We start from the raw sequence: 22867 nt of genomic DNA, 5'->3' as shown, positions 1-22867 counted from the left end.
ACTTATGATGAATCAAACTGCAAAGAACTTGCAGTACGGAATTTGAGATTTTTTGCAAATTTAGGGTGACACTATTTAAGATATGTTCATCCTTCAAGATCTTCTTTCCTATAAGTGGAAGAACTGAAAATCCAGCCATTGGTCTTAAAGGGTTGGATGCCCAAAGTAAATCTTGTCTGGTTTACAGCAGCACCTCTACCTTTGGAGAGGGGGTGCTGAACAAACAAAGGGTAACTCTTAATGATCTCTTTAGAGGGCAGACTAAATCTTCATGGCAAGTTTCAGTTAGTTGACAGACTGAAAAAAGCAGATACTTCAATGTTTTTTCCAAAAGTGAATAATTAGCATTATTGGCCTCCCTACAACTCAAAGGTATAGACCACAGCTGGTCTTCACAGGTTAGCTGGCATAATAAAATGGAGTTAGTCAAAGCAGTATTACATCAAGAACTCTCTGTGGGCAAAGTGAAGCAATGCAAGCAACTGATTGCTATAAATGAACAATACAGTTTGTACTGGGAAGCAAACTTAGGAGGAAAAAAAAAGCTGAACACTGCAGTACAAGAGGAACTTGTGGGCTCCTTAATTGGAAGGAATGCTAGGCTCTTGTACATTGAGTTAGTGTAGTAACACTGTTCTTTAACTATTTAGTAAAACCAAATTGAAAGAGGGGGCTGAAGTAGAGTCTAAATCTGATCTTGATTGTCTGAGGTGCTCCTAAGAACCTAGGTTGGAAACTCAGTTTGTACAAACCTTCTGGAGCCTCTAATGTGCATATGCTTCAAAAATCTTCTGTACTCATGATCTTGTCCCCTTCAGTTGTTTCACAGGGCCAAACAGTAAAATGTAAAGTTGCTGTGTTTAACAATGAAGCTGACTCAAGGTCTGCTGCAATATCTCATCTTGCTTCCACAAATGGTCCAATACTGCAGAGCAAAATTCAAGAAGTATATTTGATGCACTTTGTCTAACACTAGTTCTTTCAGTGTTTCTTCTCTATCTGAAGAATAACTTTAAACCATCATGAACAAAAGATGCTATAACTTAGTTTCTGTGAATTACATCCTTGGGTTGCTGTGGGATTCATGTTCCACACCCAGCTAATCTTACTGAAACTTCTTATTCTCTAGAGTCTTTATCTTTTTTTAAAGAAAAGCTGTAGCCACAACTACTATGCATGGAAACCAAAAGCCAAGTGAATACAAGTTTAGCTGTCGCTATCTGGGTAGTACATACTTCCTGTAAAATAAATCCATTAGGAATGCCTTGAAGCTCCAGCTTGGAGTCCTGTGACTATGAATTGGCTTTAACTGAAAGCTAGAAACTTTTTTGTGGCAGCAGGAAAGCCTGAAAACATGGCCTAAGTCAGGGGTTCTCAAACTCAGGGTTGTGACCCCTGAGGGGGCTGCAAGGTTACTACTAGTGGGAGGTTGCAAGCCATCTGCCTCCACCCCCCCAGCCCCACTTTTCCCCAACATTGAAATGGTTTTTAAATTTATAAGGGGGTTTGCACTCAAAGGCTTGCTGTGTGAAAAGGGTCAGTGCAAAAGTTTGAGAACCCAAAAGGCTCAAAGGCAGAATTTGATCTTGTGACTCTTATTTGAGCCTAGCATGGTCCTTTGACCCTGAGATATCTAGCCAAGAGGGGCCAGACTGGCAATTGCACAAACCAATCCTCCAATATGACCTAAACTGATGGAGAGGTTAAGGCTCCAGGCTCAAAATCCATGGCCAGCTTTCAAAATTCTGGCATGCATCCCCTACCTTGACAGGCACAAATCTGAAATGCAGAGCCCTGCATGACCATGTGAACTTAACTCACCACCTACCTTGCTGCAGGTTGGTGACAGACCTGTTACAGCATGCAATAAAAATACTTGTTTCCCCATCTTACTCTAAGGGCTTGTCTACACTTACTGTATGATCAATGCATTGGCAGATTTAGCAGGTCTAGTGAAGACCTGCTAAATCAATGCCAATCCATCTTCCATTGACTCCTGTACTCGACCTGATCAAGAAGAGTAAGGGGAGTCAACAGAAGAGCATCTCTCGTTGACCTCATGTAGTGTGGACCCCACACTAAGTAGATCTAAGCTAAGTCTATTTGAGTTATGCTATTAACTCAAATGGAGTTGCTTAGATCAACTTTCCCTTTAGCATAGACTAGGCCTAGGTCAAGCTAAAGACTCCAATGGGAGCCAAAACACTCTGCCTATAACTAGAATAGCACTACTAAGTTCCTGTAGACTCTGCAGTGTCCCCCCAATAGGGTAACCATCTTCAACAGGCAATCAAATAAAGCAAAAATTATCAATTGGCTTAGTTCAAACATGGTTCCTGTTTGAGACTTTAAAATGGTGTATATTGCATGCTTTGACACTCCATAATCCATTGTTTTGGCGATTGTTTTACTTCTGTGCTGCTGCTGGCAGTGGTGCTGCCTTCAGAGCTGTGCCTGGCCAGCAGCTGCCACTCTCCAGGCCCCCTACTCTGAAGGCAGCAGAGAAGTAAGGGTGGCAATACCATGCCATCCTTACTTCTGCACTGCTGCTGGTGGCAGTGCTGCCTGAAGAGCTGGGCACCTGGCCGGCAGCCAACATTTGTCCACCCAGCTTGAAGTAAGGGTGGCAATATCACGAATCCCATATAACTTTGCAACCGCCCTGAAGCCACCTTTGGGTTAAGACCCCCACAGTTACAATACAATGAAATTTCAGATTTAAAGATATGAAATCATGACACAATTTTTCAAATCCTAGAACTGAAATTGACCAAAAATGGACTGAATTTGGTAGGGCACTAAAGGTGGTGCCACTAGGTAACCTACCACTACTTATATTGAAGCTGACTTGCATGTCCTAGTCTGTATGTAACTGAGGTACAGACTAAACAATTATAGTTCAGGAGCAAAGGTTGCTAATAGAAATCCTAAACTGCATGACTTATGCTTGCTTAAATTCCACTCCTTGCTTGTGTTGTGTGTTCTCCCTATCTGTGACTCCTACCACATTGGGCTATTGGTCAGTTTGTGTATTAGACCAGGGGTTCAGAGGTCTTCTGGGGGTACATCAACTCATAAAACTAAACAAATATATAACAGGTTAAATAAAAAGTACTATTGGAAGTCCATATGGTCTAAAAATTCATACAGGCAAAATGAGAATAAGCAGTTTTTCAGTAATCGTGTTGTGGCACTTCTGTATTTTTCTGATTTTGTAAGCAAGTAATTTGTCAGGTGAAACTTGGAGTATACAAGACAAATCAGACTCCTGAAAGGGGTTCAGTAGTCTGGAAAGATGGAGAACCACTGTATTAAACTGAGGTCCCCAAGGGGCCACAGGTACCTGACTAGTTGCATACAAATCCCACTGAAGTCCATTGGATATGCAACTGACAGGATGAGTAAGACCAGAAAAATTATTCTTGGAAATGCAAAATGGCAAATTCTAGTTATAGTTAGAACCTAGTCTGCTAGGGGCGTGTCTACATGGTCCTGCAGTTCAGGCTACAGGAATGTGACTCTGCAATCACAGACTAAAAGGTACCTAATCAAGATTAAGTAGTCCACTAGGTAACTTCTAGTTCATGCTCATAAGGTCTAAATATAGCAGTTGCAGTGCAGCATGTGGATCGCAGTTCTTGGCTCCTTGTCGGGACATCCTGCTTTCCGCTCTGGCAGCTTACCTCAGTAACTGGCTAAGAGGCTGGCAGTAGAGCACTGATGCTCTACTGAGTGCCACATAGCACATTGCCCAAGAGCTCGTGGGTCACTAATCCACTCCAATAAAATGCCCCTCCTGGAAGAATCAGTCATGTGGCAATTTCCCAGTATCTGCTTACCTACAAAGCTGACACTTCCTGAGTAAGTGTTCACAATGGGTACAATTCTTGAGGGGATGGTATAGTGACAGATATTGCATTTTCCTGCAATATCCACAAGGAACCTTATTGCATTAAAGTATCTTAAGAGTCTGTATTAAAAATGGGTTTCAGAGTAACAGCCATGTTAGTCTCTATTCACAAAAAGAGTACTGTAGAGACTAACCAATTTATTTGAGCATAAGCTACAGCTCACGAAAGCTTATGCTCAAATAAAATTGGTTAGTCTCTAAGGTGCCACAAGTACTCCTTTTCTTTTTGTATTAAAAATGCAAATGTTTGTACTGTGGGATTGTATGTAGTCAGATCCCCCCAATGTTAATCTAAATCTAGTGAAGTGTCATGGATTTCAAAGGACTATTTGAACCAATATGCTAGACAAGAAGGAACTTCTGGGACAAACTAAGTTGTGGGTTTCTCAAACTCTAGAGGGAGGTATGTGCAAGTATGTCTTTGTAGCTGTAAATCTGTCTGATCACCTGTTACATGTAGACAAGATCGGAGGCCAAAACAGTATAAAGTAGCAACTTGTTGATGCATGTGCTTGTTTTGAGCTAACAACTATTGTGACCACAGGAAAAAACCATTTGGGAAAGGACTGATCTGCCAGAGCCCTTGTTTCAGTTTGAGGTGATCCCTGGTAAACTGCTTAGCATCGTTGGAGGTTCTTTTTGTGGTCCTCTTAGCTGTAGTAGTTTCAGTTTAATGGGCTTGCTGAGAGTACACTGTGGTGACTAAAACTGTGGGCAATTACAATGCTTTCTCTCCAGAGGACTATAAACAAAGTAGGCTGGCTAGGGAACAAAACTTGTGGGGAACTCAAGATAGGCAGGGAACTCTGCAGCCTGGAAATAATACCTTGATCAGGAGCAGGGGAGAGATGCTGGCTTCTCTCAAGCAGAAATGGCTGCTTTGGAGCTGGGAGCCTAGACATAGTGCCCTTGCTGGACTATTGGAGAGCAGATAAACATGCAGTTGTCCCGAACTGTGAAAAGTAGATTTCTGAGCTGTGATTTGATAAATGAGTGTCTCTTGGCACACCAGTGACACTTGAAGCTGTTAACTTGTGCAGTGATTTAAATGTAAGAGGGCACATGCTGACTTTAAAAGTGAACAATACACAACTCCTGAGTTTCAATTATATGGAAAGTCACATTCAAGCTGCCTGGGCTAATAGAGCCAAAACAACCTTCAGTCACTTATCTCCTGACAAATCTTCTCTCAGCTTGCAAACATAAGGACAAATGTGTTAGCTGTTGACCTGGGACTATGGAGCTTGCAAGTTGTCATGCAAGAGATGAATATACAGGGGTGGGGAAACAGCTAATGGGATACAAACATCAGGCTTACTGCTAGAGTGCTGCTCCTCTAGGGGCTTCTCTCTGTCTGTGGTCTGGGTTTGTAGAATGAACACCACTCATTCCCTTCTGGCTTCTGTATGTTTTATTCAAAGCCATCTTGTTTAGCGTTTCCTGTGGCTTCCCTGCAACATTTCCTTCAGGCTCTTGCAATAGGAGCAACATAGATACAGCAAGAGCCAAAAGTAAAGCTGACAATTCCTCTTGCTTTTACTTCAGGGCCCATTCTGCCCATGGTAACTTACTCATTTCCCACTGACAGTTATTTGAATAAGGATGCTGAAAGCTTGAAAAGTACTTTTAACTAGGCTTCCATGTCTTGTACTTGGCCAGCTGGCTGAGTATGATGAACTTTCAATGTGTCTGTTGCTAACGATGGATTAGACAGTCTGGGTCTCCAGCATTGAAACATAAAGGAAACATATAAAGTCTCATTAGGCATATTCATAATTACCAACAAGCAGTTTAATCCTTTCCAAAACTTGTCTTGAACTTTTGTGCAGAACTAAAAGTGCGCCACTTGTGTTGGCATATCCCAGAATAAGCTGTCAACAGGTTGAACTCAAAGCATCATGTTGATTGCTAATAGAAATGCAAGTTAAGCATTACAGTACAATTGCATGCCCAACTTGAAATAACATCTAAAGCAGGGGTGGGCGAACTTTCACCCGAGGGCCACGTCTGGGAATATAAATTGTATGGCAGGCCATGAATGCACCCAAAATTGGGGTGCAGGAGGGGGTGAGGGCTCTGGTTGGTGATGTGGGCTCCAGGGTGGGGCCTGAAATGCAGAGTTGAGTATGCAGGAGGGGACTCGGGGATGAGGGCTCCAGCTGGGGTGCAGGCTCTGGGGTGGGATGGGGATGAGTTTGGGGTGTAGGAAGGTGCTCCAAGCTGAGACTGAGGGGTTCAGAGGGAAAGGGGGGCTTTGGAGAAGAGGGGGGATCAGGGCTGGGGCAGGGGGTTACAGTGTGGGGAGAGGCAATGGGATGCAGGCTCTGGGCAGAGTTTACCACAAGCAGTTCCCAGAAGCAGCATGTCCCTTCTCTGGTTCATATGCAGAGGCACAGCCAGGTGGTTCTGCATGCTGCCCTGTCTGCAGGCATCACCCCAGCAGCTCCCATTGGCTGCAGTTCCTGGCCAATGGGAGCTGTGGGGGCAGCACTTGGGGCAGGTGCAGTGTACAGAGCAGACCCCCCTGGCTGCCCCTACATGTAGGAACCAGAGGGGGACCATGCAGTTACTTATGGTAGCTGTGTGGAGCACTGCCCCCGCCAAGCCTGCTCCCTGGCTGTAGTGCCAGACTGGGGCAAGCCCTAGACCCTGCTCCCCAGTGGGAGCTCAATGGCTGGCAGGCCAGATGCAGGCTGTAGTTTGCTCACCCCAATCTCGAGCAACAACTGTATACAAATCTAAACTGACTCTAAGATCTAGAAAGACTTAGCTTGGAAGGCTTCATCAACACAATTCTGCATATCCCCAAATATCAGACCACATGTCCTGGATAGTAGGTAAGGCAAAAGGAACATGCCTATTCTTCCTAGATGGGAACTCTAATTGTGTCAGGCTCTGGTGCTTGTTTGGCCCTAGCTGTGGTAACACACTTAAGCATTTCCTCCCAAGCAAGAGGTTATATAGCTAACAAGCATTTTGTCATCTCAGTTTTTGAAGTGACTTGGGTTTTTGGGACATCTTGGCCTGGGAATAGCCTTAGGGGGCCTAGACACTCAAGTTTTGCTATTTGGATTAATTATCATGGAGTGATACATAATCAGCATCTGGTCATTATGCAGTGATTACAAGAAGATACCAGCTCATCTTGCTGGTATTTGTATTAAAGCAATTGAGACTGGAGAACTGGTCAAGGCAGCAAAATAGACTGCTAAACTGTCATGTTAAAAAGGAACAGTAGTATAGTAAGTTTTAACTTGTGCTGGACACTTTCATTAGAGCTGGATGGAGAGTTTAAAAACTAATTTGCATGTTTTCTGGAACTTTTGATCAGTTCTATTAAACTTTTTTCCTCATTCACCAACAAGACTGAGCTAATCAGTGTAGCAATATGGCTTGATGTAAGCTGGATAAGTCTGTATATTTAAAGACCAATCAACCATGTTGAAACCAAAATGGAGATTGCAGAGATTGGTGAATGTTCTTAAAGGGATAGAAACTAGCACAAGAGGCTGTTTATGGAACAAAACCTCTCACTGATGCCCTGTCAAGCTTTAACAGCCTTGTTTTCCTATTTTATTTCTCACAACTTCCTGTAAAAGACCCACAAATGGGGCCAACTTTCAAATGCACAAGTAAAATTGGAAATTGTAATCTCCAAAGTTACCTTGGTGCAACAACAGTTAAGGCTACAATTCTTTCATGGAGGTTGCAGAAGTCACGGAATCCATGACTTCAGCCCACATGGCAGGCCCCCTGTTGCCCCCAAGCTGCATAGCTGCTGGGGGCAGTATGGGGACCTGTAGCTGAGCTCCCTATTTTGTCCCAAATTTTCAGTAAAAGTCAGGTCATGGGCTTCTGAGGTTTTTTCTTGCCAGTGACCAGTCTGACTTTTCCTAAAAATATTCATGACACAAATTGTAGCCTTAACCATAGTTTAAAAGTAGATGTGACTGTCGAATTGACAGTTTCTAGTATTTGTGCCAAATATACCCCCACCTGATAACTTGATTCAGTTTTAATGCTGGTCATAGTATCTGAATGTCCTGTGGCTTTGCTTGGGTTAGGGGGGGCTCTATTATAGACAGCTTTGGCTATGACCAGATAAGTTACCGCTGCCTAGTAGTGCTCAAGTGAGCAAATTGAGTTGATAGAGGATATCTCTTTAATCTGGCCCAAATTGCAAAGAGGGAGATTGGTCCTGTTCATACCAGACTTTCTTCCAGATCAGTGTCTATTGAAGTCTCCTCAGTTGTCTTGTCTGTCTATATATCAGTCAGTTTGCATTCTTTTAAATTGCCTTTTGTTTTTGTCAGGGACTGTTGCTGAGCCCCACCCAAGGAAATGGTGGGGATCAAGCACTACAGGAAGATGATTCAGGCCACTAAACTCTGTTGCTGCTTGCTGCAGTCAATGATCAGTCTTAAAATCTCTGTAGATTTGCAGTTATGGCACAACTGCAAAATAGATGTTTTTAGTGATGTGCTTCAACTTGGGGAAGCCACACCTTGTCATAGCTGAGCAGTATTTCACATACAACAACTTGATTAGTGTGAATTGATCTGACTGGTTAATCTGCCTGGTAATGTTGCATGGGTATTTCTGACTCAAACTTAAATCATTGCTATTTTTAAAAAAAAAATTAAACTAGTCCTAACTAGAACATAAGTCATTGCTTTGCCTGTTTACCAAATCAAGGGTAATACTAAAATGCCAATGGCCAGTACGAATTCTGAAACCAAAACACTGAGAAACTTCTGGCTTAAGGCATGGCTACACTGGAAACTTCAAAGCGCTGTTGCAGGAGCACTCCCACAGCAGTGCTTTGAAGTGCGAGGTGTGGTCACACACGAGTGCTGGGGGAGAGCTCTCCCAGTGCTCCTCATAATCCACCTCCACGAGGGGATTAGCTCACAATGCTAGGAGCCATGCTCCCAGCACTCAGCCCGTGTACACTGGTGCTTTAAAGCATGCTGACTTGCTGTGCTCAGGGTGGTGACTTTTCACACCCCCTGAACCAGCAAGTTAGAGCGCTATAAAAAAAAGTGTAGCCAAGCCCTGAGTGATGTTATAGCTGGGTTCCCAGTTATTACAACATAATTCACACCATGAAATGGTAGGATCTTGGTCTGATACATGAATGCTCGCTCACTCATAAAGCAGCAGTGCAAAATACAAAATGAGGAAGCATGATAGAATAGCTTCCAAAATAGGAAGCAGATAGTTAAATTGAAGATAATCTGCCATTTCCTAAACTCAGTACATTCTAGTTTCCAGTCTTTGATATAAGCTTCCTAGTTGGTGTTTCCTTGAAGCCATAAGTAAGACTCTGGTGATCATACAAATCCTACTTCAGGGCAGGGGTGCTCTGATAGGCTCCAAGTTCTCCCTCTCATGAATATTCCCTACTTAAGTGAAACTAGGGTAAAGAACCTGGTTGAATACATGATCAGTATAAAGGACTGGCTGTTCAATTGGTGCTAGAATACAAAACAACTTGCATTGTGTGAACTTTCTCTTGAAGCTCCCACAGAAGAAGTGCCAACAGCCGGCAGTCTGGTTTTATTAACAGTACTTCACGCCAAAGCAGACATATCTTCTATATGTATTTAAACAGTCTCAACTCAGCTAGGTATTGCTGAACCTGGCTTCCAAGAACAATCTGACCAAACTAGCTTCCTAGAATGAGTGATAGACAAATTGGGATGATATTCAGTTCTGTACAGAACATACGGTTGTCAAAATGTGTATTTACATACCTCTGCTGTACATTAACTTGCAGCTAACATTCTTATATTGTAATTGCATACAGTGAGCTATAATCTTAAACTTGGCTGTTTTTTAACTCTATTTTGGTAATAGGCCAAAAGGAGCCAAAATGAAAGCTCTTGACACTGGTGTCAGGTTACTGCAGTGTAGAAATGTGTGTAAGGGGACTGTTGCCCCCTTACTAACATTCGGTGGGTGTTTTGGTTGGCTAGCTCCCAGTACTAAAAGGGGAAGGATCTATTGGAAACCAGGACCCTGAGACTGATAGTCCCCAGGAACAATAGGGAGAGGCCAATGCTCCAGGTCAGCCTGAATGACAGGGCGGGCAGGCTAATTAGGGAGTCAGGAGGCCAGGGAGGTCCTGTCCTCTGTGAGCTGGATTTGCCTGGGTCAGACAGAGTGGGGCCAAGCTAAGGAGAAAGCAGGGGCTTGAGCTGAGCTGGGGAGCAGAGCTGTGCCAGATGCAGAGGGGCCAGAAAAGCAGCCCAGAGAGCAGACTTGCCCTGAGAGGAGAGCTGCAGCAACCAGAGCCAGAGGGGCCAGAAAGGCAGCCCAGGAAGCAGGTCCATGCTGGGAGCAGTCACAGAAGCAGCCTGCAGAGCAGACCTGCCCTGGGAGTAGAGCTGCAGCAACCAGAGCCAGAGGGGCCAAAGAAGCAGCCCAGGGAGCTGGAGGCAGAGCAGCAGCAGTGCAGAGACAGTGGTGGAGCTGGGGCTGGTGCAGTGAGCAGCTGGGAAGACCGAGGGGGATCCTGGGCAGCAGGCCCAGCACAGGGAGACATCTCAGCCAAGGGGCTCTGCAGGCCAGGCTTGGATCATAACCCCAACAGGGCAGGGGTGACACTGGGAAGAAGGGTTCTACCACTTAGAGCCTGAGAGCATGTGGCCACCACCAGAGCAAGTGTCCAACCTGCAGCAAAGCCAGGGCCTGAGAAGGCCTGGGACTTACAAGGAACAGACTGTGAACTGCCCAGACATTCCAGAGACACTGTGATGTTCCCTGCCACAGAACAGGGTGATGTTTCCTTTAACCTTTCCCATTTTCCCTTATTCTTTTTAGAATTAATTGTTGATTAAATAACTTTAACTTGTATGTAATGGTCAGTGCCCAGTGCAGAGTACCCTGGAGTGGGGACACCCTAGCCTGTCCTAGGTGACCACAGCAGGGTTGGGGGTCAAGCCCCCCAGGAATCCTGGGCCCAGCCTTGCTGGGGTTACAAGGACTCTGCCAGACAGAGTGGAAGAGTCCTCCTCAAGGGCAGGGAGGCCACTGGGTAAAGGAAGTGGGAGCAAGGACTCAGATCCTTTCTCTAGCCCACTTCACCAGGGTAGTGCAGAAGCCAGGAAAGTTTCCTGCAATAGCAGGACTATTCCCCCTGTTTACATGTGCCTAGCAGTAACTGGGCATCAAGAGGTGGGACTTGGAGGACTTTCAGTCCTCCATGTCCTGGTCTCCAAGCCAGCACTCACTTTAGAGGGCAGAACCACATGGGTTATGTTTTTTTGAGCTGTCAACCTGCCAGCTAAGAGTTGCTAAGACCATTGTGTACAAAGCTGCCATAGTAGCAAAATGACTGTCAAGCAGGCTTTCAAAGATAGTGCAAGAGTCTCCAAGACCCTTACCTTCTCTCTTCTAGGCTTCTATATTTTACTTGAGACCAAGATAAATGAGAACCAGAAATGTCTGCAGTATAAGTCTTAGTAGACTTGAAGCATCTGGGTATGTTAAAAGGATAGTTGTCAAATACACTGTATTATAGGGATCCCTCATGCATGTCTGAGCTTCAGCAAAAGAAATTAGAATACTGGTTGGCGAAACAATCCGCATAGCAATTGCAGACAGTTAAAAGGCAGGTACCAAGTCATCTTCTGGTGACTCTTTAAAACCAAAGCGCATTGCAAGGGTTGTCAACGTATTGAAATCTAAGATGTCAGTAGTAGCCTTATTTCTCAGTGGTAGTTTGGCCTAACGGGAATGTGCCTGAAAGAGGGTAATCTTAATGCACTGGTGATGGTCACAAATTAAGTTTGTAATCTGATACAGGTATTTCAACTTCTGTGACTGAATGGAGTAATGGTTGAGAGCTGGGCAAAACTTTTGGCAGTTTTTGTTGACCCAAAACTATTCATTCACAAAATAGCTTTGATCAAAATGTCAAAACCCTTCATCTTGATATTTGGGTTTTGGCAAAAACCAAGGACTAGATCAGTGGTTCTAAACTGGAGTACACGTACCCCTGGGCAGATACACAGAGGTCTTCAGGGGGTAGGTGCATCAAGTTATCTAGATATATAGCCTGTTGTACAACCAGGCTATATAAGAAGCACTAGCAAAGTCAATACAAACTCTAAAATCATACAATTTACTTGTTTATAGTGCAATTTGTACTATACACTGAAATAGAAATACAGTATTTATATTCTAATCAATTTGTTATGGTAAAAATGAGAAAGTAAGCAATTTGTCAGTGTGCTTTGACACTGTCTGTGTTAAACTTGCTTACAGAAATCATCCTTAAGTGAGATGCAACTTGGGGTATGCAAGACAAATTCAGACTCTTGAAAGCCATAGAGTAGCCTGGAAAGGCTGAGAACCTTTGGACTAATTAACAAAACAGCAGTGGCCTCCATCTTCCTTTGCCCTCCTTTAACCCAGTGGATAGGTAACTAACCTAAAGTGTGGGGACCCAGGTTCAGTTCCCCTCCAGCAGGTTGTGGAGAAGAGATTTGAATTCAGCTCTTGTACATGGCAGAGTGCCCTTGCTGCTGGCCTATGGAACATTCTGGTATGGTGTTTATCTCTCCTGTCAAAGCTGTTCCACTTAAGATCAATATTTAACAGTTATTGGAGCAGGGAATTGAACTGATGGTCTGCTAACCACCATTGCTTGTTCTGGATCATAACAGCCATTGGGCCAGGGAAAGAGTGAGGGTCCTGATTTGTCAGTTTGGTTCAACTAGAAATAGTCTCACCTTCCCTCCCCAGGATTCCCAATAAACAAAAATCCATTATTAGACCAGCTGTAGTCTTACTCTCTGGGCTACCACATGAGGCCAACTCATTTGGCAAAAAGTCATTCACAGTATCACATGTCAGGATTTTAACATGCTGGCCTGAGACCTAGAGGAAAGGGGAGGATGAACTGTTTTAAAGAACTTTAAAACATCTTATCAAGAAGTGGCCTCTGTTACCTAGCACTCCATTTTCTCTACCAGTTTTAGTTAAGGCTAGCTTTGAGCATTTAACATCTGCAGAACTGGGTTCAAATTCTTAAATCAGTTGATGTTGGTGACAAAGTGACTTAGGTTCAAGACCACTAGACTGGGGTTTGGAAAACCTGCCTCCTATTTCTGGTTCTGACAGTCTTCCTGTATTATCTTGCACAGTCACTTAAACTGTTACTGGTGAGACAGAACTTCATGCTGTGGGGATCAACCCCATGTTGGGAATGCTTGCCCACTACAGCTGTGGGAGTCCCTAACCTGTATAGAATTGGTCCTTGCAGGGAGTAGCTGCCCCTTCCCTACTTCTGATAAAGACAGAGCTCCAAGCCTTGGGTTCAGCAACCTGGTAACTTTGCCAGACTGACCAGATTGCTCCAAGGAGCTGTTGGCCATTTGGCATCAGATGCCAGCTCTGCCATAGGCTCCTGTAGAAGTATTTCATGGCTGGGCCATGCAGAGTACAGAGGATCCACTGAGACTCTGCTTTGCTTGTTTCCTGGATTTAAAATTGGTCCTACATGTAATTAGTAATCCACTTCCTACACTCTTCAGTTTCACTATTCTACTTGGTCAAGTGGCATATCCAGCCATCAGGCATGCAGTGTCTGAGCTTGGGAGACGATGCAGGGTGGGCAGGCATGGTTTCATACTGCATATCAAACTGTTGCTTTGGTGTGCACTGGAATGTCCTACATTTGCTTCTCCTATACTTGCCTTCTGAAACCTGGTTTTGGGTGTGCATTCTCAAAAGACAAATGTCTCTCAACATGGCTTCCACAGCAGTTCTCCTCTAAACTGAACCTAAATGAGTCTTTAAACTGAGTTGCAGAGCTTGGGCTCTAGCATGAGCCCAGGCATCTATGTTGATATTTTATAGCCTCATGGCCTGAACCCTCATGAGCCTAAGCTGGGCAACACAGCCCCAGCAAGGGTGTCTTACTGCAATACAGACCCACCCTAAGGCTTTCAAATGCTGTCTTAGAAACAGGGGGAGTCTTCCCTATTGGAACTCTAGTCAACAGACTTGTTCTGCAGGGAATTTCTTACCTTGCAGGACAAGTGGCATTCTAAAATGGCAGGGCCCCAAATCAGCAGCTCCTTAAACATCTGTAAAAGGGGACCTTAAACAACTTAGAGACAGCACACCTTAAATTAAGGAAAAGGAATACTCTGAAGCAATAAATATTGTGTGAGACTTGCTGCCCAAAGAGAATTGAGGCCAAGAGCTTAGCCTGAGTCAAAAGGTTATCCACTCTCAGGGATCATGAAACATCTGTTTTCTAGAAAATGTGCTCCAGGTCATAAACCCTTTTACTTATGGGGCTTGAATGTTCACCACCCTTCTGAGCAGACTGTTCCAAAACTGCTTTCAGGAGTGCTGCTTGCTTCTCTGAACCAGTAGGTACTGGGCAGAGGATCAGATGGGGACACTGGACCACTGGAATCAGTCCGGTAATTCCTGTGCTTGCTTGATTAAAAGTGTGTGGTGAGCTCTTTCATTTACCAATTTAATAAGACTTAACCAGATTTCTCTTGTCTTGCAGATAGCAAAGCAATTGTTGATGGGAACTTAAAACTGATCCTTGGCTTAGTATGGACCCTTATCCTCCATTATTCTATCTCAATGCCAGTATGGGAGGATGAAGGAGATGACGATGCCAAGAAACAGACCCCTAAGCAGAGACTGCTGGGTTGGATTCAGAACAAAATTCCTTACTTGCCAATCACAAACTTCAATCAAAACTGGCAGGATGGCAAAGCACTGGGTGCCCTGGTTGATAGCTGTGCTCCAGGTAAGCGTTCTCTTTGCAGATCAATGTCTTTCCTCCCTCTTTTGTTCCTTGTGGCAGTGTTGAGCTAATGGTCTAAATTTAGCAATAAGATTAGACATCTAATGCCCCTCTAGATGAGACTACAGGTTGTTTTATAAAACAGCCTACAAAACAGTTGTGGAAGCAAGCTTTAAATGACTTGGCTAAAGGTCCAGGCCTTGCTGGAAATATCAGCATAAAGATGAAAATCTAGTTTGGTTTACTACAGCCCCCACTACAGTTGTCTGTCCTAACCTGCTGGATCAACACAAGGTATGAAGGAGCAAACATTGGCTCCTAAACTGAAAAGAACTTGTTGTTTGGGCCAAACATGACCATCTTTCATTTTAAGATCATAGCAGGAGGTTCTGCATGAAGGCTTTTAAAACACTTACACTGGGCACAGAATGCAGGAGTTACAGGAAGCTGTACACCTCCAAAACTCTAAATCTTCACCTTTATTTGTGTATTTCTCTACTAGAGCAAGAATAACATGAAGGGGAGAGCAGCACAAGTACCTTTTCTTGCCATGAAATGATGGTGTGGTAAACATAATTACTTGAGCTAATCTAGTGCAATTCTGGCTGTGCAGCATTAGGAGAAACTGTCAGCTCTGCACAAGATTCCACAGAGCATCAGGACTCTGTCATTTAAATCTTTTGGACTTAAAGCACAATAAAAGACCTCATTCCTCAGGCTAAATCTAAAACCTCCCAATCAAATGACTGAGTGGGAGTCTTTCCTGACTGGCATATTGGTTCATAGGCTAGCTTGGAAGTACTTGGTGTCACTGAAGACTGCTCTGTATCCTGCAGCGTGCACACCCTTGGCAGTCATAAGTGACACACATCCTACTTCATGCCACCTTCCTTGGAAGTATGGTGGCTGCACCCAATAAGTGCAGTTCTAGAACTGTGGGGAAGCTAGCCTTCTACCATAGTGTTTTGCTTTCAGATTAGAACTTCCTATTTAGATATCCTTCCCTGAGAGCCAGTTGCTTTTTGGACGCTAAAAGCAGTCGTATGCACAGATTTGGAAAGTCATTACCCAGAATAAGCACTGTTGCATGCGATGGTCTCAGTTTAAAAAAAAACCACCTCTAGCAAATAGTCAATGTGAAAGTTCTGAATGCCTAACTTGCTTATTCTTAGGTCTGTGCCCTGACTGGGAGACCTGGGACCCTAAGAAACCAGTTGACAATGCTCGTGAAGCCATGCAGCAAGCTGATGACTGGCTGGGTGTGCCTCAGGTAAGGCAGACAAAGCAAAAATGCCTGGAGCAGAGAGGACACTGAGTCAATGCTATTATCACTAACTTAATTCTGACAGCCAAGTCCTGTTAAATTTATGTGAGCTTCTCTTCAATAGTAGCCCTTCAGACATCTTTAGGGTGTGGAGCTAGATATCTGCAGTCTGTCTTCAGTAACTTGAATCCCTGCTTTGACTCTAAGGGCCTGTCTACACTTAAAGCAGCTGTAGCGCTTAGTGCAGAAGCTACCTTTGCTGACCAGATTGCTTCTCTCATTGGCATATCTACTCCACTTTCCAGAAGCCCTCCTGTCAACATCATGCAGTGTACAATGGAGGTGTGGTTGATGTAACTGCAGCAGGTGTAGGGGTGTGTTAAATGGGCATGAGTTTGTAGTGTAGACCAGGGCTTACATGCTAGCTCTATGGCGGAGAGCACAGCTCTTATGCAAGAGGAAGCTAGTGTGCACCAACTAATGGTTTAAAAGGGGAAATGCTTCAAGGCCAGGATGACTTTCCTGTTCTAACCTTGAGACTCTTTTTATTTCTGGTTATTTGCCCACTTGCAGCTTCTTTCTGTTGGATGAGAGAATAGTTGAAGTGACTCAGGCCCTTAAAATTGCTCTGTCTTAATCAGAAGCAGTTTTATCAAGTCTTTAAGTAGATTTGACTTCAACAGCAGTGCACACCCAGAGCTCTGCTATACAATCTTCTCCTTTCAAAATAAAACTAACCTTTGTTATAAAGATATGGCTGGGTATTGGAACACATCATTCTCTTTTGAGTGGGGGTGGACAGGGGAGAACTCTCCATTCTTCATTACTAAATGTACTTGCTTGAACAGGGCCCTTGGGGTTAACCTGTTCATTTAGTTTGCCACCTGAAGTCTTAAGTACTTCTGTAAGAAAGTAGCTTTCTTTTGCATTAATGATCTCACTTGAACAGGAGCCCATGGATCTTCAAACCAGATTTTCATGCTCATAGTATAACAAGCAATATGTTAAATCTGTAAAGCTCTGAGCAGTAACTATGCTCATGGCATTGAACAGAGATGGACATGACAGCATCACAGCTGCCAGTGTGTATTTCTGTTTCACTTTTGCTGCTGTTCATCTACCATCCTTCACTGAAGGAATATCCCCAAGTTGCTTTCCCAGAAGGGTAACTCGAATGGTCTCTGGTTCGAAAATAATGCACTTCTGTTGAATTCTTTAGTTATTGAAGCAAACAGGCAGTGGTGGTCTCCATCTTTGTTTCCTAAAACTGCATAAGTAGACTATAGCTTTACAAACTTCCTAATGCAGACTTCTTTACTACTAACTCAACCCATGATACGGCATTAAATACTTTCAAACTGAATTGCATATTGTAAATCCTTCCAGTTAACCCTAGGAAACTACGTAAGGGGAGCTAATGGAATGTATAGAATTCCCATGTACCTGAATTGTACTGCTCTTGAAGTCTAATGTTGGTTGATGGTAGGCTAAATACATGTATCAAACACTGTAACCTGTGTATGTTCCAGGTGATTACTCCCGAAGAAATTATTCACCCTAGTGTGGATGAACACTCGGTAATGACTTACCTGTCGCAGTTTCCCAAAGCCAAGCTTAAACCAGGAGCTCCTCTAAAACCCAAACTGAATCCAAAGAAGGCAAGGGCCTATGGCAGAGGTAAGGAAGAACACTTAGGTTGACTCTTCAGAAAAACAAGTTGCTGTTTGATTGTGTTGTCCACAGTAGGCCTGGAGTCCAAGCTGGATTTGTGTACTTCTCTTGTGGTGCTTTGGCTCAAATATGTGGAGACAGTCCAAAAACCATTCCTATTTCTAAAATGCAACCCCCCCCACAAAAAAACCACCCCTTCTGAGCACGTTTGGGAAGCCTGCTGCCTTGCACATGTGTAACAACCCACCACTGGGAAAAGTGGGATGGCAGACAAGGAAACCTTCTAACAAAATGTACAGGATCAATGCCTCAAAGAATACTCAGTGTGCACCACCCCATTTGCATATTACCATATAGCATGCACTCTTTTAAAAAAGCCCAGAAACCAAAGTGCAGCTAAGAAGTAAGTGAAAGATGGATTGCATGTAGGCAGATATTCCTGCCCTAGAAGACTAGCTGCCTCTGCAGGGGGTGGGTGGGTCAATACATGACACTAGAACAGTCATAGTGAAACTTACTGAGATTCCAAGTTATTCATCTACAATAACATGAGGCTCACAGTTGCTGCCCAGAATAGCCAAACTATTAATCAGGAATCAACAATGCAGGGTTTTCATTGCAGCCCATACACTGTCTTGTTAGTTCAGTTTAGTGCAAACATGGACAGTGCTTAGTGGTGAGAAGCCATGTGGGCTTTCTGGCAGAGGAGACCCTCTATTGGATGAGGGTAACTAGCTGGTAACCATCTTGGTCCAAATCTTAAACTTTCTGGGAGTTGTGGCTTTGAAAAAAGTCCAACAGGAGGTTTACCAGCAACCTAAAGTTGAATACTAGGAAAATCTCTTGTTACCATGTCCATTCATGGTGTGTGCATGTAAGTAAAACAAGATGGTATCTTATTGTATTCCAAGCTAACACAACCTTTCTTTACTGGAAGGACAGCTGTTCTCAATTGAGAGGATGCAGTTACAGTTTGTGTATAGAACTGCACTAATGACTCCCTGAAGAGTGTTTGCAGTAACCTTTATCATAGGCAAAATAAGGCCCTTTAGGGGCAGCATGATCTGGAGGGCAACAGGATTGAGAAGTGGTAAGTTCTGACTTCAGCTCTGCCTTCAAGAAAGTAGCTTTATCTCATTGTCTTGCTTTCCCTGCCCAAGGGAAGGGGAAACAACCTTCTGAGGTGCTGCCTCAATGCTGGTACAGTGCCTGAACATTAACAGCTTATGTGCAAAACATGCATTTCACTCTTGATGACTTTGATGCATTTAACACCTAATGTGTGACTAGGAATATGTCCTCATGTTACTGTTGCATTTCTCTAGAGATAAATTGGTTCAGAAATTCTGCTGTTCACAGCCACTTTTTGGATAAGCAATCAGACACTGCATTTTCTACTAACTGTACAAATGGCTGTGGAGAAGCCAAGATTTAATAAAACTAGAGGCACTGGCTCATGAGAAGCAGTTTCTTGGACATATGATATATAATATATATGCTTGGACTAGCATAGAACAAGAAACTTTGGGAAACTCCTCCACCCACTCAGTTAACAGCATGACAGGTGTATAGCTCAAGGCTAAGTGTAAAAAAGATCAAGTAACTAAGTTGCAGTAAATGCATGCTGTGACAAGTCTTGTGAAAAGGCTCTGTACTTATCTTAGCACTTCAGGGGGGCGGGAACTTAGTTAGGCTAAAAGTCCAGAGTCTTGCAGGGCACAGACCTTCACTTAAGCTATGGCTGGTGTATATTAGCTGTGTAAGCTTAGTTTTTGGCAAGATGTTTTGAATGACTTGCATGGGAGAAATTAGAGAGGGATGTGGATGTTCACCAGCAGATAAACCACAATAGTGTCAGTTTCATGTAGTGAAAGTAGAATGCCTATGAAAACTACAAAAAAATACTGACTGGCTAATCTTTTTACAAATATCTTATCGAATTGCTGTTCAGAACTTCTCTACCACTTTAACATTGTCGCTTCTCTGTAATACTTTCAACATTCCCAATTTTATGAACTAACTACTAAGTAAGTAACACCAACATAGTTCTTGTAACTAGAATGAAACAATCCTTGCTACCCTATGGAAGCTGGGTCATGGGACACTGCTTCTAACTTTTTTGGTGGCTCTTCTGAACAGTCCTAACTCCGTTTCGGAGAATCTGGCAGCCTATCCTGAGACTTAAAGCCAAGTGGCATTCAGAATTCCTGACTTCATTCTGGGATCAGCCTGCTGTGACCTTGTGTTAACCATTAAAACGCTTAAAGGTGCCTGTATTGTAGGAAGTGCAGGTTGTGACACTATATCCTGAACAAAACTTATTGAATAAGTATCTTAATTCCATAAAGTTCAACATTAGTAACTCGCATACACTGCCACAACTGCATTTATAGTACAATGTACCCAATAGGGATTGAATGTGCCTTTTCTAGTGGGGAGGGGGATGCTAATGGACTTCTGTCGTCAACCTTTGAAGCCACCCCCAGGGGAGAAACTCATAGACTAGTTCAAATTGGATTTTTTCCAGAGACCAAGAGAAGACTTCTGGGTAAAAGCCTGAGTTTTTTAAACTGACTCAGGGCCTTCTTCCTGATCCAGCAAATGGACAAGACCATTGGTACATGGAGGGCCCAAATCCCTATAGCAGGATCAGAGGGATTTGGTCTACTGAGGTCCCATAAGATGGAGTGCTTGTTCTGAGATGAAATTGTGGTAATTGGGTAACCACAAGGAATCCCCCCTTGGGTGGGGGCATTCAATGACTTATCCTGCTAGAATCCATGTTCAGATTGGGCTTCCTGATAAGCTTATTGGCATGTGTGAGATGTAGATTTTCATTGGGTTTTGCTAATGCTTTGTGCCTTTAAGAATAAGGTAGGCTTGCCTCAACCTGTGGTAATTACCTGACAATCACTATTAACAGTCTCTGAAGAGACCCCAAGCAGGTCCTTTGGGCACCCTGTCTGAGCTGGCATAAAGGCTGGGAACTGTGCCGTTGGGAATACCCCAGTTAGAAGGGAGAGAGATGCAGGTCTTCATCCCAGAGGCAACAGCTGAAGAGCTGGAAGCCTCAGTGGGTGCCCTTGCTGGAGCAATAAGGGGAAAGACAGGTGTAGCTACCCTGAGTTGTGATGCCAGTTGTCTAACACCACTGGTCTTTTGGTAAGCAAGCAGGCCTGAGAAACTGTTAGAACTTAGTCTCACTACTGGGGCCATATCAGAACTAGTATTAGGTGGCTTGTGTGATTGTCATAAACAACCTTAGTTTTGAAACAACCACCTAAATGTGCCATTTTGTGTCCTATCCCCTTAACAGGAGTTGAGCCTCATGGAAACATGGTGAAGCAACCTGCCATCTTTACAGTAGATACTATCAGTGCTGGGCAGGGAGATGTAATGGTCTTCATAGAAGATCCAGAGGGCAACAGAGAAGAGGTCTGTATGCTAAACATATTTTGCATGAAAATTGGTAGGGAAAAATAGCTTAAATGATTACTAACTACTGTACCTCAGTGTAATAAACTGTATTTAATGCACAATACTTAAGTAGTTTCTCTGATCTTAAATAGAATATATGAATATTTTAAAATTCCAAAAATAACTGACAACAGTTTGCTAAGAATTAGTGTACATGGTTCTTAAGTAATAGAAAACTTTCAATTACAACTGATCAGGTGGGACATGAGCATGTTTTATTTGTCAAGTTGTCCTATTAAGCAGTTTTGCTTTCTAGCATGAACATTGAAAACTATCGTCACACTCTGGACTTGAATCTGAAGTGGTATTCAGCACCTTGACATTGCCATGGAGAGAGTGTTCCTGAGACTCTTTTCTAGGCTCTTACACAAATCATAAACAAGCCAGCTAGAAAAAGGTGTTCCTTAGCTAGGATCCAGTGGCACAATTACCATGCGCAATGTGACTGCGGAAGCAACTCTGAAATCTTTCCCTAGCTGGTTTTCCCTAAGCAATGTTCTAGTAGTGAAGAAAACACTTTAAAATAGTCTCCTGATCATTGTACCTACCAGACTCAAAGCCCTACTGTCTTCAAGCCCTCCTGATTGTTCACCACTTGAAAGAGTGTGATTTATCAATTAACTTGACCAATTAAAACCAACACAGTTCAAATGTTGAATCACTAGAAGTAAATTCTTGCAGTGAACTGTACTTGACCAATCGAAGGAAAAAATCAAATGACAGTACATTGTTACCAGATAGAACTAAATCATGATAGCCCTGCTCACTCTGCAAGAGCAATGACTAAAGTTGTAGAATATCTGCTGCTAATTACTTAGTACTTGGTACATTAGAACAACCTTGGGAGTATAACAAATGCTGGTTTGGTTAGAGGAATTCCATTAATGTGTTAAAGGTTGGTTACTTTAATCAAGTGAGAATTTGAATTAAGACAGTCCAGACAAGTCCAATTATACACTGTAGTTGATACTGATTAACCATGTTGGTCAGCCTCCAGTTTAGTTGTTGTTGTTAGTAAAGGAACAGAATGGTCACCCAGTTTATACTAAGTGGGTTCATGTGTTCCTGGAAATGTCAGTGGCTTTTGCACAAATATTGGGGAACAGATAGCTAGCAAGTATACTTGCTGCCATGGCAACTATATCTAAAGCATTGCTGTGGGTCCTAAAGAGATGATTGTTCTCCTCTTTTGACTAGTTTCAGCATCAAAGTCTACCAACTAAAGATTTAATGTCACTTGTGAAAAATCCTAATTTAGCAGATAGTCAAGTGTAGACTCAGTTTCTGGGACAAATGCTTTGCCTTCCTTTCTAGGCAAAAGTGACACCTGACAACGACAAGAACAAAACCTACTCTGTGCAGTATGTGCCAAAAGTTACTGGACCTCACAAGGTGAGATTTTTTTGGTGTTCAGGATGCTCAACGTGCTTAAGTTAGTATTGCACTATTCATGGGCATGTTAACCTTGCATGTTTACTGGTGATATAACTACCCAGAAACCCTGGTGTAAATAACCTGTTTCCATTTTCTGTTCAAGTCTCCACAGTTTGGGGCCAATGGACTATTCTTTCCCTTCCCCTAAGAGATGGGTGTGTTCATCCCTTTCTCCAGGTTGAGAGAATATGGTCCTGTGGTCTGTACTTCTATTTGATGTGATGTGCAAGGATAACACGACCTGCTGATCAAAAGGATGTCTGTCCTCTCCAAAAGGGGTTGGGGGAAGTATTCACTCTGTGCCACTGGGCTCATCCTCTGCTGTTTTCTT

At 43.3% G+C, this 22867-nt stretch overlaps 1 protein-coding gene across 2 annotated transcripts in view; it reads left to right on the top strand.

Moving 5' to 3' along the window:
* The window catches only part of FLNB (filamin B), a 112352-nt gene that overhangs the window by 29130 nt on the left and 60355 nt on the right, over window positions 1-22867 (top strand). For both annotated transcript variants that reach the window (XM_074957689.1, XM_074957688.1), the window contains exons 2-6: window positions 14445-14693; window positions 15863-15960; window positions 17484-17631; window positions 20942-21060; window positions 22417-22494. In XM_074957689.1, coding sequence (XP_074813790.1) covers window positions 14445-14693; window positions 15863-15960; window positions 17484-17631; window positions 20942-21060; window positions 22417-22494 — 692 coding nt within the window. The remainder of the gene's footprint in view (window positions 1-14444; window positions 14694-15862; window positions 15961-17483; window positions 17632-20941; window positions 21061-22416; window positions 22495-22867) is intronic.

This window comes from Natator depressus, chromosome 7 (genome assembly GCF_965152275.1).
Source record: "Natator depressus isolate rNatDep1 chromosome 7, rNatDep2.hap1, whole genome shotgun sequence".
In the NCBI taxonomy this organism is placed as follows: domain Eukaryota; kingdom Metazoa; phylum Chordata; order Testudines; family Cheloniidae; genus Natator; species Natator depressus.
Note: the sequence above shows the minus strand (reverse complement) of the source record. Positions and strands in the feature narration are given on the sequence as shown.